The following is a 19983-nucleotide window of genomic DNA, read 5'->3' on the forward strand; positions in this document are numbered from 1 at the left end:
AAAAGATCCTCTCGGAATGAGTGATCACAGTATGGTTGAATTTGTAATACAGATTGAGGGTGAGGAAGTAGTGTCTCAAACGAGCGTACTATGCTTAAACAAAGGGGACTACAGTGGGATGAGGGCAGAGTTGGCTAAAGTAGACTGGGAACACAGACTAAACGGTGGCACAATTGAGGAACAGTGGAGGACTTTTAAGGAGCCCTTTCATAGTGCTCAATAAAAATATATTCCAGTGAAAAAGAAGGGCGGTAAGAGAAGGGATAACCAGCCGTGGATAACCAAAGAAATAAAGGAGAGTATCAAATTAAAAACCAATGCGTATAAGGTGGCCAAGATTAGTGGGAAACTAGAAGATTGGGAAAATTTTAAACAACAGTAAAGAATGACTAAGAAAGCAATAAAGAAAGGAAAGATACATTACGAAAGTAAACTTGCGCAAAACATAAAAACAGATAGTAAAAGCTTTTACCGATATATAAAACGGAAGAGAGTGACTAAAGTAAATGTTGGTCCCTTAGAAGATGAGAAGCGGGATTTAATAATGGGAAATGTGGAAATGGCTGAGACCTTAAAAAATTATTTTGCTTCGGTCTTCATAGTGGAAGGCACAAGAACCATGCCAAAAATTGCTGGTCACTCGAATGTGGGAAGGGAGGACCTTGAGACAATCACTATCACAAGGAGGGTAGTGCTGGACAGGCTAATGGGACTCAAGGTAGACAAGTCCCCTGGTCCTGATGAAATTCATCTAGGGTATTAAAAGAGATGGCGGAAGTTATAGCAGATGCATTCGTTATAATCTACCAAAATTCTCTGGACTCTGGGGAGGTACCATCGGATTGGAAAGCAGCTAATGTAACGCCTCTGTTTAAAAAAGGGGGCAGACAAAAGGCAGGTAACTATAGGCCGGTTAGTTTAACATCTGTAGTGGGGAAAATGCTTGAAGCTATCATTAAAGAAGAAATAAAGGGACATCTAGATAGGAATAGTGCAATCAAGCAGACGCAACATGGATTCATGAAGGGGAAATCATGTTTAACTAATTTACTGGAATTCTTTGAGGATATAACGAGCATGGTGGATAGAGGTGTACCGATGGATGTGGTGTATTTAGATTTCCAAAAGGCATTCGATAAGGTGCCACACAAAAGGTTACTGCAGAAGATAGAGGTACGCGGAGTCAGAGGATGGATAGAGAATTGGCTGGCAAACAGAAAGCAGAAAGTTGGGATAAATGGGTCCTTTTCGGGTTGAAAACCGGTGGTTAGTGGTGTGCCACAGGGATCGTTGATGGGACCACAACTGTTTACAATATACATAGATGACCTGGAAGAGGGGACAGAGTGTAGTGTAACAAAATTTGCAAATGACACAAAGATTAGTGGGAAAGCGGGTTGTGTAGAGGACACAGAGAGGCTGCAAAGAGATTTGGATAGGTTAAGCGAATGGGCTAAGGTTTGGCAGATGGATTACAATGTCGGAAAATGTGAGGTCATCCACCTTGGAAAAAAAAACAGTAAAAGGGAATATTATTTGAATGGGGAGAAATTACAACATGCTGCGGTGCAGAGGGACCTGGGGGTCCTTGTGCATGGGGAGGCATCAAACAGGAAATTAGGGGTGCATGCAATAAAGGTGCATCAGGTGTAATGGGTGACTTTAATATGCACATAGATTGGGCTAACCAAACTGGAAACAACACGGTGGAGGAGGATTTCCTGGAGTGCATAAGGGATGGTTTTCTAGACCAATATGTCGAGGAACCAACTAGGGGGGAGGCCATCTTAGACTGGGTGTTGTGTAATGAGAGAGGATTAATTAGCAATCTTGTTGTGCGAGGCCCCTTGGGGAAGAGTGACCATAATATGGTGGAATTCTGCATTAGGATGGAGAATGAAACAGTTAATTCAGAGACCATGGTCCAGAACTTAAAGAAGGCTAACTTTGAAGGTATGAGACCTGAATTGGCTAGGATAGATTGGCGAATGATACTTAAGGGGTTGACTGTGGATGGGCAATGGCAGACATTTAGAGACCGCATGGATGAATTACAACAATTGTACATTCCTGTCTGGCATAAAAATAAAAAAGGGAAGGTGGCTCAACCGTGGCTATCAAGGGAAATCAGGGATAGTATTAAAGCCAAGGAAGAGGCATACAAGTTGGCCAGAAATAGCAGCGAACCCGGGGACTGGGAGAAATTTAGAACTCAGCAGAGGAGGACAAAGGGCTTGATTAGGGCAGGGAAAATGGAGTACGAGAGGAAGCTTGCAGGGAACATTAAGACGGATTGCAAAAGTTTCCATAGATATGTAAAGAGAAAAAGGTTAGTAAAGACAAACGTAGGTCCCCTGCAGTCAGAATCAGGGGAAGTCATAACGGGGAACAAAGAAATGGCGGACCAATTGAACAAGTACTTTGGTTCGGTATTCACTAAGGAGGACACAAACAACCTTTCGGATATAAAAGGGGTCAGAGGGTCTAGTAAGGAGGAGGAACTGAGGGAAATCTTTATTAGTCGTGAAATTGTGTTGTGGAAATTGATGGGATTGAAGGCCGATAAGTCCCCAGGGCCTGATGGACTGCATCCCAGAGTACTTAAGGAGGTAGCCTTGGAAATAGCGGATGCATTGACAGTCATTTTTCAACATTCCATTGACTCTGGATCAGTTCCTATCGAGTGGAGGGTAGCCAATGTAACCCCACTTTTTAAAAACAGGGAATTATAGACCGGTCAACCTGACATCGGTAGTGGGTAAGATGATGGAATCAATTATTAAGGATGTCATCGCAGCGCATTTGGAAAGAGGTGACATGATAGGTCCAAGTCAGCATGGATTTGTGAAAGGGAAATCATGCTTGACAAATCTTCTGGAATTTTTTGAGGATGTTTCCAGTTGAGTGGACAAGGGAGAACCAGTTGATGTGGTATATTTGGACTTTCAGAAGGCTTTCGACAAGGTCCCACACAAGAGATTAATGTGCAAAGTTAAAGCACATGGGATTGGGGGTAGTGTGCTGACATGGATTGAGAACTGGTTGTCAGACAGGAAGCAAAGAGTAGGAGTAAATGGGTACTTTTCAGAATGGCATGCAGTGACTAGTGGGGTACCGCAAGGTTCTGTGCTGGGGCCCCAGCTGTTTACAGTGTACATTAATGATTTAGACGAGGGGATTAAATGTAGTATCTCCAAATTTGCCGATGACACTAAGTTGGGTGGCAGTGTGAGCTGCGAGGAGGATGCTATGAGGCTGTGGACCGGCTTGGATAGGTTCGGTGAGTGGGCAAATGCATGGCAGATGAAGTATAATGTGGATAAATGTGAGGTTATCCACTTTGGTGGTAAAAACAGAGAGACAGACTATTATCTGAATGGTGACAGATTAGGAAAAGGGGAGGTGCAATGAGACCTGGGTGTCATGGTACATCAGTCATTGGGGGTTGGCATGCAGGTACAGCAGGCGGTTAAGAAAGCAAATGGCATGTTGGCCTTCATAGCGGGGGGATTTGAGTACAGGGGCAGGGAGGTGTTGCTACAGTTGTACAGGGCCTTGGTGAGGCCACACCTGGAGTATTGTGTACAGTTTTGGTCTCCTAACCTGAAGAAGGACATTCTTGCTATTGAGGGAGTGCAGCGAAGGTTCACCAGACTGATTCCCGGGATGGTGGGACTGACATATCAAGAAAGACTGGATCAACTGGGCTTGTATTCACTGGAGTTCAGAAGAATGAGAGGGGACCTCATAGAAACGTTTAAAATTCTGACGGGTTTAGACAGGTTAGTTGCAGGAAGAATGTTCCCAATGTTGGGGAAGTCCAGAACCAGGGGTCACAGTCTGAGGATGGGGGGTGGGCCATTTAGGACCGAGATGAGGAGGGGCTTCTTCACCCAGAGAGTGGTGAACCTGTGGAATTCTCTACCACAGGAAGTAGTTGAGGTCAATTCACTAAATATTTTCAAAAAGGAGTTAGATGAGGTCCTTACTACTCGGGGGATCAAGGGGTATGGTGAGAAAGCAGGAATGGGGTACTGAAGTTGCATGTTCAGCCATGAACTCATTAAATGGCGGTGCAGGCTAGAAGGGCCGAATGGCCTACTCCTGCACCTATTTTCTATGTTTCTATGTTTCTATGTAATCCCAAAAAGTTAGTTTGCAGGTGCAGCAGGTAATCAGGAAGGAGAATGGAATGTTGGCCTTCATTGCGAGAGGGATGGAGTACAAAAGCAGGGAGGTCCTGCTGCAACTGTACAGGATATTGGTGAGGCCGCACCTGGAGTACTGCGTGCAGTTTTGGTCACCTTACTTAAGGAACGATATACTAGCTTTGGAGAGGGTACAGAGACGATTCACTAGGCTGATTCTGGAGATGAGGGATTACCTTATAATGATAGATTGAGTAGACTGGGTCTTTACTCCTTGGAGTTCAGAAGGATGAGGGGTGATCTTATAGAAACATTTAAAATAATGAAAGGGATAGACAAGATAGAGGCAGAGAGGTTGTTTCCACTGGTCGGGGAGACTAGAACTAGGGGGCACAGACTCAAAATACGGGGGAGCCAATTTAAAACCGAGTTGAGAAGGAATTTCTTCTCCCAGAGGGTTGCGAATCTGTGGAATTCTCTGCCCAAGGAAGCAGTTGAGGCTAGCTCATTGAATGTATTCAAATCACAGATAGATAGATTTTTAACCAATAAGGGAATTAAGGGTTACGGGGAGCGGGCGGGTAAGTGGAGCTGAGTTCACGGCCAGATCAGCCATGATCTTGTTGAATGGCGGAGCAGGCTCGAGGGGCTAGATGGCCTACTCCTGTTCCTAATTCTTATGTTCTTATGTTAGAAACATAAAAACATAGAAAATAGGTGCAGGAGCAGGCCATTCAGCTCTTCTAGCCTGCACCGCCATTCAATGAGTTCATGGTTGAACATGCAACTTCAGCACCCCATTCCTGCTTTCTCGCCATACCCCTTGATCCCCCTAGTCGTAAGGACTTCATCTAACTCCTTTTTGAATATATTTAGTGAATTGGCCTCAACTACTTTCTGTGGTAGGGAATTCCACAGGTTCACCACTCTCAGGGTGAAGAAGTTTCTCCTCATCTCGGTCCTAAATGGCTTACCTCTTCTCCTAAGACTGTGTCCCCTGGTTCTGGACTTCCCCAATTTTGGGAACATTCTTCCTGCATCTAACCTGTCTAAACCCGTCAGAATTTTAAACGTTTCTATGAGGTCCCCTCTCATTCTTCTGAACTCCAGTGAATACAAGCCCAGTTGATCCAGTCTTTCTTGATATGTCAGTCCCGCCATCCTGGGAATCAGTCTGGTGAACCTTCGCTGCACTCCCTCAATAGCAAGAATGTCCTTCCTCAGGTTAGGAGACCAAAACTGTACACAATATTCCAGGTGTGGCCTCACCAAGGCCCTGTACAACTGTAGCAACACCTCCCTGCCCCTGTACTCAAATCCCCTCGCTATGAAGGCCAACATGCCATTTGCTATCTTAACCGCCTGCTGTACCTGCATGCCAACCTTCAATGACTGATGTACCATGACACCCAGGTCTCGTTGCACCTCCCCTTTTCCTAATCTGTCACCATTCAGATAATAGTCTGTCTCTCTGTTTTTACCACCAAAGTGGATAACCTCACATTTATCCACATTATACTTCATCTGCCATGCATTTGCCCACTCACCTAACCTATCCAAGTCGCTCTGCAGCCTCATAGCATCCTCCTCGTTGTTATGAGACTCCCAAAGCAAGCGCTCTACTCGGAACTCCTTCACGGCAAACGAGCCAAAGGTGGGCAGAGGAAACGTTACAAGGACACCCTCAAAGCCTCCCTGATAAAGTGCAACATCCCCACTGACACCTGGGAGTCCCTGGCCAAAGACCGCCCTAAGTGGAGGAAGTGCATCCGGGAGGGTGCTGAGCACCTCGAGTCTCGTTGCCGAGAGCATGCAGAAATCAAGCGCAGGCAGTGGAAGGAGCGTGCGGCAAACCAGTCCCACCTCCCCTTCCCTCAACCACTGTCTGTCCCACCTGTGACAGGGTCTGTGGTTCTTGTATTGGACTGTTCAGCCACCAAAGCACTCACTTCAGGAATGGAAGCAAGTCTTCCTCGATTCCGAGGGACTGCCTCTGATGATGATGAGTGGCCAGAGATGGTGACTTTGCTCGAATATGAACCAATGTAAATAGTTACACGTGGATGTGGGTGATAATGTTTGAAGGGGTCTGGTTTTAATTACTGTGGATAATGGCATCCTTTAATGCTTCTTTACAGCATACTATGGTTTTTATTGTCAATAAAAATGATTTTAATTTGTCACTATTTTGTGTTTCCATTGATATACACGGAGGCTGGAGTGCGATGTTTTCAGCACATCGCCAGTTGAATAGGCTGGCCATCGGGCACGCCTTGGACATTCACTGGAATCGATACGCGACGAGTTCCTGACGAGCAGCTCCCTGCAGCCGCACCAGTGTCAGGCTGCCTCCTCCGTGACTGAAACTCCTCATCTTCCTCCTCATCATCGTCCTCATCCTCCCGAGGTGGGTCAACCATCACTGCTCATAATGGCCAGGTTGTGTAGCATGCAGCACACAACAGTGAAGATGGACATTATCAGGCGAGTACTGAAATGCCCCTCCAGAGCGGTCAGGGCAGCGGAAATGTGTTTCAGAACCCCGATAGTTTGCCGGATAATGGCCCCAGATTGTGGTATGGCTGGTGTTGTAGTGCTGCTGGGCAGGGGGGTGGGATTGGTGTAACACTCTGGGCAGGGGAGTGGGATTGGTGTAACACCCCTGGGCAGGGGAGTGGGATTGGTGTAACACTCTGGGCAGGGGAGTGGGATTGGTGTAACACTCTGGGCAGGGGAGTGGGATTGGTGTAACACCCCTGGGCAGGGGAGTGGGATTGGTGTAACACCCCTGGGCAGGGGAGTGGGATTGGTGTAACACTCTGGGCAGGGGAGTGAGATTGGTGTAACACCCCTGGGCAGGGGAGTGGGATTGGTGTAACACTCTGGGCAGGGGAGTGGGATTGGTGTAACACCCCTGGGCAGGGGAGTGGGATTGGTGTAACACTCTGGGCAGGGGAGTGAGATTGGTGTAACACCCCTGGGCAGGGGAGTGGGATTGGTGTAACACTCTGGGCAGGGGAGTGAGATTGGTGTAACACTCTGGGCAGGGGAGTGAGATTGGTGTAACACTCTGGGCAGGGGAGTGAGATTGGTGTAACACCCCTGGGCAGGGGAGTGAGATTGGTGTAACACTCTGGGCAGGGGAGTGAGATTGGTGTAACACTCTGGGCAGGGGAGTGAGATTGGTGTAACACTCTGGGCAGGGGAGTGAGATTGGTGTAACACCCCTGGGCAGGGGAGTGGGATTGGTGTAACACTCTGGGCAGGGGAGTGGGATTGGTGTAACATTCCTGGGCAGGGGACTGAGATTGGTGTAACACTCTGGGCAGGGGAGTGAGATTGGTGTAACACTCTGGGCAAGGGAGTGGGATTTGTGTAACACTCTGGGCAGGGGAGTGGGATTGGTGTACCACTCTGGGCAGGGGGGGGGTGGGATTGGTGTACCACCCTGGCCATGGGGGGGTGGGATTGGTGTACCACTCTGGGCAGGGGGGGGGGTGGGATTGGTGTACCACTCTGGGCAGGGGGGGGTGGGATTGGTGTACCACTCTGGGCAGGGGGGGGTGAGATTGGTGTACCACTCTGGGCAGGGGGGGGGGTGGGATTGGTGTACCACTCTGGGCAGGGGGGGGTGGGATTGGTGTACCACTCTGGGCAGGGGGGGGGGTGGGATTGGTGTACCACTCTGGGCAGGGGGGGATGGGATTGGTGTACCACTCTGGGCAGGGGGGGGGGGTGGGATTGGTGTACCACTCTGGGCAGGGGGGGGTGGGATTGGTGTACCACTCTGGGCAGGGGGGGGGGGGTGGGATTGGTGTACCACTCTGGGCAGGGGGGGGTGGGATTGGTGTACCACTCTGGGCAGGGGGGGGGTGGGATTGGTGTACCACTCTGGGCAGGGGGGGGGTGAGATTGGTGTACCACACTGGGCAGGGGGGGGGTGGGATTGGTGTACCACTCTGGGCAGGGGGGGGGTGGGATTGGTGTACCACACTGGGCAGGGGGGGGGTGGGATTGGTGTACCACTCTGGGCAGGGGGGGTGGGATTGGTGTACCACACTGGGCAGGGGGGGGTGGGATTGGTGTACCACTCTGGGCAGGGGGGGGGTGGGATTGGTGTACCACTCTGGGCAGGGGGGGGTGGGATTGGTGTACCACTCTGGGCAGGGGGGGGGGTGGGATTGGTGTACCACTCTGGGCAGCGGGGGGGTGGGATTGGTGTACCACTCTGGGCAGGGGGGGGGGTGGGATTGGTGTAACACTCTGGGCAGGGGGGGGGAATTGGGATTGGTGTACCACTCTGGGCAGGGGGGGGGAATTGGGATTGGTGTAACACCCCTGGGCAGGGGGGATTGGGATTGGTGTAACACCCCTGGGCAGGGGGGATTGGGATTGGTGTAACACCCCTGGGCAGGGGGGGTTGGGATTGGTGTAACACCCCTGGGCAGGAGGGGTTGGGATTGGTGTAACACCCCTGGGCAGGGGGTGGGGGTGGGATTGGTGTAACACCCCTGGGCAGGGGGGGGGGGTGGGATTGGTGTAACACCCCTGGGCAGGGTGGGGGGGTGGGATTGGTGTAACACCCCTGGGCAGGGGGGGTGGGATTGGTGTAACACCCCTGGGCAGGGGGGTTGGGATTGGTGTAACACCCCTGGGCAGGGGTGATTGGGATTGGTGTAACACCCCTGGGCAGGGGGGGGTGGGATTGGTGTAACACCCCTGGGCGGGGGGGATTGGGATTGGTGTAACACCCCTGGGCGGGGGGGATTGGGATTGGTGTAACACCCCTGGGCAGGGGCGATTGGGATTGGTGTAACACCCCTGGGCGGGGGGGATTGGGATTGGTGTAACACCCCTGGGCGGGGGGGATTGGGATTGGTGTAACACCCCTGGGCGGGGGGGATTGGGATTGGTGTAACACCCCTGGGCAGGGGGGATTGGGATTGATGTAACACCCCTGGGCGGGGGGGATTGGGATTGGTGTAACACCCCTGGGCAGGGGGGGGTGGGATTGCGGACGGGTGTGATCAGCCAGGGGCCCTCACCATATCCTTTGTCACCCAGGAGCCAGCCACGGCCTCCGCGCGGGGCCTGGAAGATTGGTGGCACACCGCTGTCCCACAGGATGAAGGCATCGTGGCAGCTGCCAGGATAGCGGGCACTGACGGTGAGGACCACGTGCCTGGGACCGCAGACCAGCTGAGCGTTGAGTGAGTGGAACCCCTTGCGATCCCGATACACCTCTCCATCGTGGGCTGGATCCCTCAATGCCACACCCACATGTGTACAATCGATGGCCCCTGAACCCTGGGGAAGCCCACTATCCCGGCAGCCCCGGGAGCGCTCACCCTGGTCTTCCCCGGGCATGCTGAACTCGATGTAGCCCATTTGTTTGGTGTGGGGAGCGTGGGTCACCCGGCGAATGTGGCAACGTCGGAGACTGGAAGGAACTGGCAGCAGGAGAAGTTTCAGTGGCACTGACAGCGCGGTCCTGGTGCCGAGGTCAGCTGCCAGGTCTGTGTGCAGGAGGTGGCAGAGCTCGGGGGAGCACCTCCTCGCGGAACCGCAGCCTTCTGACGCACTGCTCCGCGAACATCTCAAGGTGGCGGTAAACCCTGGCCCGAGGTCTGGGGCCCCCTCCCTCTGGGGAGGGGCCCACATGGGCCGGGGGGGCCGCCTCTGTCGCCGGAGCCTGTGACCTGTTCACCGCAGGACGCCGTGGTGTGCAGTCGCTGCCCCCATCCATTTGCAGACGGAAGCCGCGATGTGATCGTCGCCAGCAAACACCGCCCCCGCAATCGTTCCCGCGACTTGTGAACGTTGTGTGGCGTGTACCCGCCAGCCGGTGAGGGAGGCAGCAAAAGTGACTGTGGCCAAGGAGGCCCTGCACGTGTGCCGACGGCAGGATTTCCTCGCGGTGCCAATTTCCCGTTCGTCGCGCTACCACCTATCGCCAGTGCCCAGCTGCTCACACTCCATTGCCGCCTCCCCCAGGCGCAGTCAGCCGGCGACAACAACCGCAATTCAAGCCCTTTAACTCAGAGAGCGAGAGAAGCGGCCGGTGGAAAGGTGTGCCTGATCGGTGCTCAGGCCTGACATTGTCACACAGCTCTCTCTGCTGGACACAGCCAGCTTTAACAGTGGCCCCGGAGCAAAGAATTGTCATTCGAAAACACCTTTCACAACCCAAGGATGCCCCAAAGCACTTTACAGCCAATGAAGTACTTTTGAAGTGTAGTCGCTGTTGTAGTGTGGGAAACACAGCAGCCAACTTGCGCACAGCAAGCTCCCACAGACAGCAATGTGATAATGACCCAGATAATCTGTTTTTAGTGATGTTGGTTGAGGGAGACCGAGAAGAACTCCCCTGCTCATGGGATCTTTTATGTCCACCTGAGAGGGCAGAAGAGGCCTTGGTTTAACGTCTCATCCAAAAGACGGCCCCTCCGACAGGGCGGCACTCACTCAGTACTGCCCCTCCGACAGGGCGGCACTCACTCAGTACTGCCCCTCCGACAGTGCGGCGCTCCCTCAGTACTGCCCCTCCAACAGTGCAGCGCTCCCTCAGTACTGCCCCTCCGACAGTGCGGTGCTCCCTCAGTACTGCCCCTCCGACAGTGCGGCACTCCCTCAGTACTGCCCCTCTGACAGTGCGGCGCTCCCTCAGTACTGCCCCTCCGACAGTGCGGCACTCCCTCAGTACTGCCCCTCCGACAGTGCGGCGCTCCCTCAGTACTGCCCCTCCGACAGTGCGGCACTCCCTCAGTACTGCCCCTCCGACAGTGCGGCACTCCCTCAGTACTGCCCCTCCGACAGTGCGGCACTCCCTCAGTACTGCTCCTCAGGACTGGGTGAGTGGACAGTACTAACAGCTCAGTCCACAGCTCGGGGCCCACACAGGGGACTGGGCGAGTGGGACAGTACTAACAGCTCAGTCCACAGCTCGGGGCCCACACAGGGGACTGGGCGAGTGGGACAGTACTAACAGCTCAGTCCACAGCTCGGGGCCCACACAGGGGACTGGGCGAGTGGGCAGCACTAACAGCCTTGCCCAGAACTCGAGGCTCGAGGCCCACACAGGGGACTGGGCGAGTGGGCAGCACTAACAGCCCGGCCCACAGCTCGGGGCCCACACGGGGACTGGGCGAGTGGGCAGCACTAACAGGCTTGCCCAGAACTCGAGGCTCGAGGCCCACACAGGGGACTGGGCGAGCCAGCTGGTGAGGGCTCTCAGCACACAGTGCCTGGTGAAGGGCCTGCGGCCTGTGGTAGCAATTGCAGGACGAAGCGAGGCTTGTCATGAGGTGGTACCCCATCACATCGCTGAGAGATACCCCACGGCACTGCCCACACGGTGAGTCCCCCTGAGGGACAGTCACTACTCGGTCAGCAACGAGCCAATGAGCTGCCGCTGCCACGCCTGCTGTGGCCAGTCCCTTTTTTGTTTTAGTGAAAAGCAGCACAGCAGTAGTGCCAACCACGATGGACGTGCTCATCGCCTGCTGTTAAATATGTGAAGGTGATATGGGCACAAACTGTCACAATAACCTCAGACACAGCACTCACCTGTACTGAAAGCCGGACACGTTCTCACCTGTACTGAAAGCCGGACACGCTCCCCGAGTGCCCTCCATCACCCCCCCCTCAGTCCCTACTACCCGGCTGGAGTCACCCACTAATGCACGGATACTGCAGCAAGTAATACGGAATCCAACATGCCGTTACTCAACAGTATGAACAGCTGCGTCCCTCCCCGCTCCCACACACATTTGGTACCACGTGCCTCCCATTGCCAGGCCAGACTCGCTCCACACACAAACAATCTTAACCCTTTCCAAAGCCACAGATTCAGAACCTAGCCAAGGACCAAGAAAGCTAGGTATACTTCAGCGAGTAAGTCGGTGGATGGAGAGTCCTCTCTCAAGGTGAACAAACTGCACTGTTGGGGAAAGGAGGGTGTACACAGAATGACACAATGCGGCAGTATATTTGCTCACCCGGCTTTTCCAACGTCGAGAGCCTGATGAACCGCAGGCAGCGGAACTTTCCCCATGATAAACAACATGACCTCTGACCTTTGATAGGCTGGTAAAGTGTTGGCAAAAGCACCTAATGGAAAAGCAGAAAATGCAAAAGGAAATGGTGAACAGCCACAGCAAAAATAATCCCAGTGAACAGTCCCAGTGAACAGTCCGCGTGAACGGTCCCAGTGAACAATCCCAGTGAACAGTCCCAGTGAAGAATTCCAGTGAACAATCTAAGTGAACAATGCCAGTTAACAGTCCCAGTGAACAATCCCAGTGAACAATCCCAGCGAACAATCCCAGCGAACAGTCCCAGTGAACTGTCCCAGTAAACAATCCCAGTGCACAATCCCAGTGAACAATCACAGTGAACAGTCCCAGTGAATAGTCCCAGTGAACAGTCCCAGTGAACAATCCCAGTGAACAATCCCAGTGAACAATCACAGTGAGCAATCCCAGTGCACAATCCCAGTGAACAGTCCCAGTGAACAATCACAGTGAACAGTCCCAGTGAATAGTCCCAGTGAACAGTCCCAGTGAACAATCCCAGTGAACAATCCCAGTGAACAATCACAGTGAGCAGTCCCAGTGAACAATCCCAGTGAACAAACCCAGATAACAATTCCAGTGAACAGTCCCAGTGAACAATCACAGTGAACAGTCCCAGTGAATAGTCCCAGTGTACAATCCCAGTGAACAATCCCAGTGAACAACCCCAGTGAATAATCACAGTGAGCAGTCCCAGTGAACAATCCCAGTGAACAAACCCAGATAACAATTCCAGTGAACAGTCCCAGTGAACAATCCCAGTGAACAGTCCCAGTGAACAATCCCAGTGAACAATCCCAGTGAACAATTCCAGTGAACAGTCCCAGTGAACAGTCCCAGTGAACAGTCGCAGTGGACAATGCCAGTTAACAGTCCCAGTGAAAAATTCCAGTGAACAATCCCAGTGAACAAACCCAGAGAACAGTCCCAGTGAACAGTCCCAGTGAACAATCCCATTGAACCCTCCCAGTGAACAATCCCAGGGAACAATCGAAGCGAACTCTCCCAGTAAACAACTCCAGTGAACAATCCCAGAGAACAGTCCCCATGAACGGTCCCAGTGAACAATCCCAGTGAACAAACCCATTGAACAGTCCCAGTCAACAATCCCAGTGAACCATTCCAGTGAACAGTCCCAGTGAACAGTACCAGTGAACAATTCCAGAGAACAGTCCCAGTGAATAGACCCAGTGAACAAACCCAGTGAACAATCCCAGTGAACTGTCCCAGTGAACAATGCCATTGAACCATCCCAGTGAACAATCCCAGGGAACAAGCGTAGTGAACTGTCCCAGTGAACAATTCTAGTGAACAGTCCCAGTGAACAGTCCGCGTGAACGGTCCCAGTGAACAATCCCAGTGAACAATCCCAGTGAACAGTCCAAGTGAAGAATTCCAGTGAACAATGTAAGTGAACAATGCCAGTTAGCAGTCCCAGTGAACAATCCCAGTTAACAATCCCAGTGAACGGTCCCAGTGAACAGTCCCAGTGAACAGTCCCAGTGAACTATCCCAGTAAACAATTCCAATGAACAATCCCAGTGAAGAGTCCCCGTGAACGGTCCCAGTGAACAATCCCAGTGAACAGTCAAAGTGATCAATCCCAGTGAACAGTCCCAGTGAACAGGCCCAGTGAACAGTCCCAGTGAACAATTCCATTGAACAATCTCAGTGAACAATCCCAGGGAACAATCGTGGTGAACTGCCCCAGTAAACAATCACAGTGAACAGTCCCAGTGCACACTCCCAGTGAACAATCCCAGTGAACAGTCCCAGTGAACAGTCCCAGTGAACGATTCCAGTGAACAATTGAATAAACAATCCCAGTGAACAGTCCCCGTGAACAGTACCAGTGAACAATTCCAGTGAACAATCTCAGTGAACAATCCCAGGGAACAATCGTGGTGAACTGCCCCAGTAAACAATCACAGTGAATAGTCCCAGCGAACAGTCCCAGTGAACAATCCCAGGGAACAATCCCATTGAACAGTCCCAGTGAACGATTCCAGTGAACAATTCCAGTGAACAATCCCAGTGAACAGTCCCCGTGAACAGTACCAGTGAACAATTCCAGTGAACAATGCTAGTTAACAGTCCCAGTGAACAATTCCAATGAACAGTCCCAGTGAACAGTCTCAGTGAACAGTTCCAGTGAACAGTCCCAGTGAACAATTCCAGTGAACAGTCCCAGTGAACAGTCCCAGTGAACAGGCCCATTGAACAGTCCCAGTGAACAACCTCAGTGAACAGTCCCAGTGAACAGTCCCAGTGAACAATGCCAGTTAACAGTCCCAGTGAACAGTCCCAGTGAACAGTCCCAGTGAACAGTCCCAGTGAACAGTCCCAGTGAACAATCCCAGTGAACAGTATCAGTACACTGTCCCAGTGAACATTCCCAGCGAACGGTCCCAGAGAACAGTCCCAGTGAACAGTGCAGTGAACAGTCCCAGTGAACAGTCCCAGTGAACAATCCCAGTGAACAGTCGCATTGCACAGTCCCAGTGAACAGCCCAGTGAACAATCACAGTGCACAGTCCTAGTGAACAATTCCTGTGAACGATTCCAGTGAACGATTCCAGTGAACAGTCCCAGTGAACAGTCCCGGTGAACAATCCCAGTGAATAGTCCCAGTGAACAGTCCCAGTGAACAATCCCAGGGAACAATTCCATTGAACTGCCCCAGTGAAAAATCCCAGGGAACAATCGTAGTAAACTGTCCAAGTGAACAATTCCAGTGAACAATCTCCGTGAACAGTCCCCGTGAAATGTCCCAGTGAACAGTCCCAGTGAACAATCCCAGTGAACAGTCCTAGTGAACAGTCCCAGTGAACAACCTCAGTGAAAAGTCCCAGTGAACATTCCCAGTGAACAATGCCAGTTAACAGTACCAGTGAACAATCGCAGTGAACAATCCCAGTGAACAGTCCCAGTGAACAGTCCCAGTGAACAATCCAAGCGAACAATGCCAGTTAAAAGTTCCAGTGAACAAAGCCAGTGAACAATCCCAGTGAACAGTCCCAGTGCACAGTCCCAGTAAACAATTCCAGTGAACAATCCCAGTGAACAATTCCAGTGAACAGTCCCAATGAACAGTCCCAGTGAACAGTCCCAGTGAACAGTCGCAGTGGACAATGCCAGTTAACAGTCCCAGTGAACAATCCCAGTGAACAATCCAAGCGAACAATGCCAGTTAAAAGTTCCAGTGAACAAAGCCAGTGAACAATCCCAGTGAACAGTCCCAGTGCACAGTCCCAGTAAACAATTCCAGTGAACAATCCCAGTGAACAATTCCAGTGAACAGTCCCAATGAACAGTCCTAGTGAACAGTCCCAGTGAACAGTCGCAGTGGACAATGCCAGTTAACAGTCCCAGTGAAAAATTCCAGTGAACAATCCCAGTGAACAAACCCAGAGAACAATCCCAGTGAACAGTCCCAGTGAACAATCCCATTGAACCCTCCCAGTGAACAATCCCAGGGAACAATCGAAGTGAACTCTCCCAGTAAACAATTCCAGTAAACAGTCCCAGTGAATCGTCACAGTTAACAATCCCAGTGAATAGTCCCAGTGAACAGTGCCACTTAACAGTTCCAGTGAACAAATCCAGTGAACAATCCCAGTGAACAGTCCCAGTGAAGAATTCCAGTGAACAATCTAAGTGAACAATACCAGTTAACAGTCCCAGTGAACAATTCCAGTGAACAATCCCATTGAACAGTCCCCGTGAACAGTCCCAGTGAACAATCCCAGTGAACAGTCCCAGTGAACAGTCCGCGTGAACGGTCCCAGTGAACAATCCCAGTGAACAATCCCAGTGATCAGTCCAAGTGAAGAATTCCAGTGAACAATGTAAGTGAGCAATGCCAGTTAGCAGTCCCAGTGAACAATCCCAGTTAACAATCCCAGTGAACGGTCCCAGTGAACAGTCCCAGTGAACAGTCCCAGTGAACTATCCCAGTAAACAATTCCAATGAACAATCCCAGTGAAGAGTCCCCGTGAACGGTTCCAGTGAACAATCCCAGTGAACAGTCAAAGTGATCAATCCCAGTGAACAGTCCCAGTGAACAGGCCCAGTGAACAGTCCCAGTGAACAATTCCATTGAACAATCTCAGTGAACAAAACCAGTGAACAATACCAGTGAAAAGTCCCAGTGAACAATGCCATTGAACCGTCCCAGTGAACAATCCCAGGGAACAATCGTGGAGAAATGCCCCAGTAAACAATCCCAGTGAACAGTGCCAGTTAACAGTCCCAGTGAACAATCACAGTGAACAGTCCCAGTGCACACTCCCAGTGAACAATCCCAGTGAACAGTCCCAGTGAACAGTCCCAGTGAACGATTCCAGTGAACAATTCCAGTAAACAATCCCAGTGAATAGTCCCAGCGAACTGTCCCAGTGAACAATCCCAGGGAACAATCCCATTGAACAGTCCCAGTGAACGATTCCAGTGAACAATTCCAGTGAACAATCCCAGTGAACAGTCCCCGTGAACGGTCCCAGTGAACAATCCCAGTGAACAATCCCAGTGAACAGTACCAGTGAACAATTCCAGTGAACAATGCTAGTTAACAGTCCCAGTGAACAATTCCAATGAACAGTCCCAGTGAACAGTCTCAGTGAACAGTTCCAGTGAACAGTCCCAGTGAACAGTCCCAGTGAACAGTCCCAGTGAACAATTCCAATGAACAGTCCCAGTGAACAGTCTCAGTGAACAGTTCCAGTGAACAGTCCCAGTGAACAGTCCCAGTGAACAGTCCCAGTGAACAGTCCCAGTGAACAACCTCAGTGAACAGTCCCAGTGAACAGTCCCAGTGAACAATGCCAGTTAACAGTCCCAGTGAACAATTCCAGTGAACAGTCCCAGTGAACAGTCCCAGTGAACAGTCCCAGTGAACAATCCCAGTGAACAGTCCCAGTACACAGTCCCAGTGAACAATCCCAGCGAACGGTCCCAGAGAACAGTCCCAGTGAACAGTGCAGTGAACAGTCCCAGTGAACAATCCCAGTGAACAATCCCAGTGGAACAGTCGCATTGCACAGTCCCAGTGAACAGCCCAGTGAACAATCACAGTGCACAGTCCTCGTGAACAATTCCTGTGAATGATTCCAGTGAACGATTCCAGTGAACAATCCCAGTGAACAGTCCCAGTGAACAGTCCCAGTAAACAATTCCAGTGAACAATCCCAGTGAACAATTCCAGTGCACAATCCCAGTGAACAGTCGCAGTGGACAATGCCAGTTAACAGTCCCAGTGAAAAATTCCAGTGAACAATCCCACTGAACAAACCTTGAGAACAGTCCAAGTGAACAGTCCCAGTGAACAATCCCATTGAACCCTCCCAGTGAACAATCCCAGGGAACAATCGAAGCGAACTCTCCCAGTAAACAACTCCAGTGAACAATCCCAGAGAACAGTCCCCATGAACGGTCCCAGTGAACAATCCCAGTGAACAAACCCATTGAACAGTCCCAGTCAACAATCCCAGTGAACCATTCCAGTGAACAGTCCCAGTGAACAGTACCAGTGAACAATTCCAGAGAACAGTCCCAGTGAACAATCCCAGTGAACAATCCCAGTGAACAATCCCAGTGAACAGTCCCAGTTAACAGTACCAGTGAACAATCCCAGTGAACTGTCCCAGTGAACAATGCCATTGAACCGTCCCAGTGAACAATCCCAGGGAACAAGCGTAGTGAACTGTCCCAGTGAACAATTCTAGTGAACAGTCCCAGTGAACAGTCCGCGTGAACGGTCCCAGTGAACAATCCCAGTGAACAATCCCAGTGAACAGTCCAAGTGAAGAATTCCAGTGAACAATGTAAGTGAACAATGCCAGTTAGCAGTCCCAGTGAACAATCCCAGTTAACAATCCCAGTGAACGGTCCCAGTGAACAGTCCCAGTGAACTATCCCAGTAAACAATTCCAATGAACAATCCCAGTGAAGAGTCCCCGTGAACGGTCCCAGTGAACAATCCCAGTGAACAGTCAAAGTGATCAATCCCAGTGAACAGTCCCAGTGAACAGGCCCAGTGAACAGTCCCAGTGAACAATTCCATTGAACAATCTCAGTGAACAAAACCAGTGAACAATACCAGTGAAAAGTCCCAGTGAACAATGCCATTGAACCGTCCCAGTGAACAATCCCAGGGAACAATCGTGGTGAACTGCCCCAGTAAACAATCACAGTGAACAGTCCCAGTGCACACTCCCAGTGAACAATCCCAGTGAACAGTCCCAGTGAACAGTCCCAGTGAACGATTCCAGTGAACAATTCCAGTAAACAATCCCAGTGAATAGTCCCAGCGAACAGTCCCAGTGAACAATCCCAGGGAACAATCCCATTGAACAGTCCCAGTGAACGATTCCAGTGAACAATTCCAGTGAACAATCCCAGTGAACAGTCCGCGTGAACAGTACCAGTGAACAATTCCAGTGAACAATGCTAGTTAACAGTCCCAGTGAACAATTCCAATGAACAGTCCCAGTGAACATTCTCAGTGAACAGTTCCAGTGAACAGTCCCAGTGAACAATTCCAGTGAACAGTCCCAGTGAACAGTCCCAGTGAACAGTCCCATTGAACAGTCCCATTGAACAACCTCAGTGAACAGTCCCAGTGAACAGTCCCAGTGAACAATGCCAGTTAACAGTCCCAGTGAACAATTCCAGTGAACAGTCCCAGTGAACAGTCCCAGTGAACAGTCCCAGTGAACAATCCCAGTGAACAGTACCAGTACACAGTCCCAGTGAACATTCCCAGCGAACGGTCCCAGAGAACAGTCCCAGTGAACAGTGCAGTGAACAGTCCCAGTGAACAGTCCCAGTGAACAATCCCAGTGAACAGTCGCATTGCACAGTCCCAGTGAACAGCCCAGTGAACAATCACAGTGCACAGTCCTAGTGAACAATTCCTGTGAACGATTCCAGTGAACGATTCCAGTGAACAGTCCCAGTGAACAGTCCCGGTGAACAATCCCAGTGAATAGTCCCAGTGAACAGTCCCAGTGAACAATCCCAGGGAACAATCCCATTGAACTGTCCCAGTGAAAAATCCCAGGGAACAATCGTAGTAAACTGTCCAAGTGAACAATTCCAGTGAACAATCTCCGTGAACAGTCCCCGTGAAATGTCCCAGTGAACAGTCCCAGTGAACAATCCCAGTGAACAGTCCTAGTGAACAGTCCCAGTGAACAACCTCAGTGAAAAGTCCCAGTGAACATTCCCAGTGAACAATGCCAGTTAACAGTACCAGTGAACAATCGCAGTGAACAATCCCAGTGAACAATCCCAGTGAACAGTCCCAGTGAAGAATTCCAGTGAACAATGTAAGTGAACAATGCCAGTTAGCAGTCCCAGTGAACAGTCCCAGTTAACAATCCCAGTGAACAGTCCCAGTGAACAGTCCCAGTGAACAGTCCCAGTGAACTATCCCAGTAAACAATTCCAATGAACAATCCCAGTGAAGAGTCCCCGTGAACGGCCCCAGTGAACAATCCCAGTGAACAGTCAAAGTGATCAATCCCAGTGAACAGTCCCAGTGAACAGGCCCAGTGAACAGTCCCAGTGAACAATCTCAGTGAACAATACCAGTGAAAAGTCCCAGTGAACAATGCCATTGAACCGTCCCAGTGAACAATCCCAGGGAACAATCGTGGTGAACTGCCCCAGTAAACAATCCCAGTAAACAGTGCCAGTTAACAGTCCCAGTGAACAATCACAGTGAAAAGTCCCAGTGCACACTCCCAGTGAACAAACCCAG

The 19983-nt window shown here is 50.9% G+C and overlaps 1 protein-coding gene across 1 annotated transcript in view; it reads right to left on the reverse strand.

Annotated features, from left to right (window-relative positions):
* LOC139272915 (protein EFR3 homolog B-like) overlaps window positions 1–19983 on the reverse strand; it is a 1121614-nt gene that overhangs the window by 475786 nt on the left and 625845 nt on the right. The window contains exon 11 of the mRNA XM_070889016.1: window positions 12146–12257. Coding sequence (XP_070745117.1) covers window positions 12146–12257 — 112 coding nt within the window. The remainder of the gene's footprint in view (window positions 1–12145; window positions 12258–19983) is intronic.

The sequence above is a fragment of the Pristiophorus japonicus genome, chromosome 9, assembly GCF_044704955.1.
Source record: "Pristiophorus japonicus isolate sPriJap1 chromosome 9, sPriJap1.hap1, whole genome shotgun sequence".
NCBI lineage: Eukaryota > Metazoa > Chordata > Chondrichthyes > Pristiophoridae > Pristiophorus > Pristiophorus japonicus.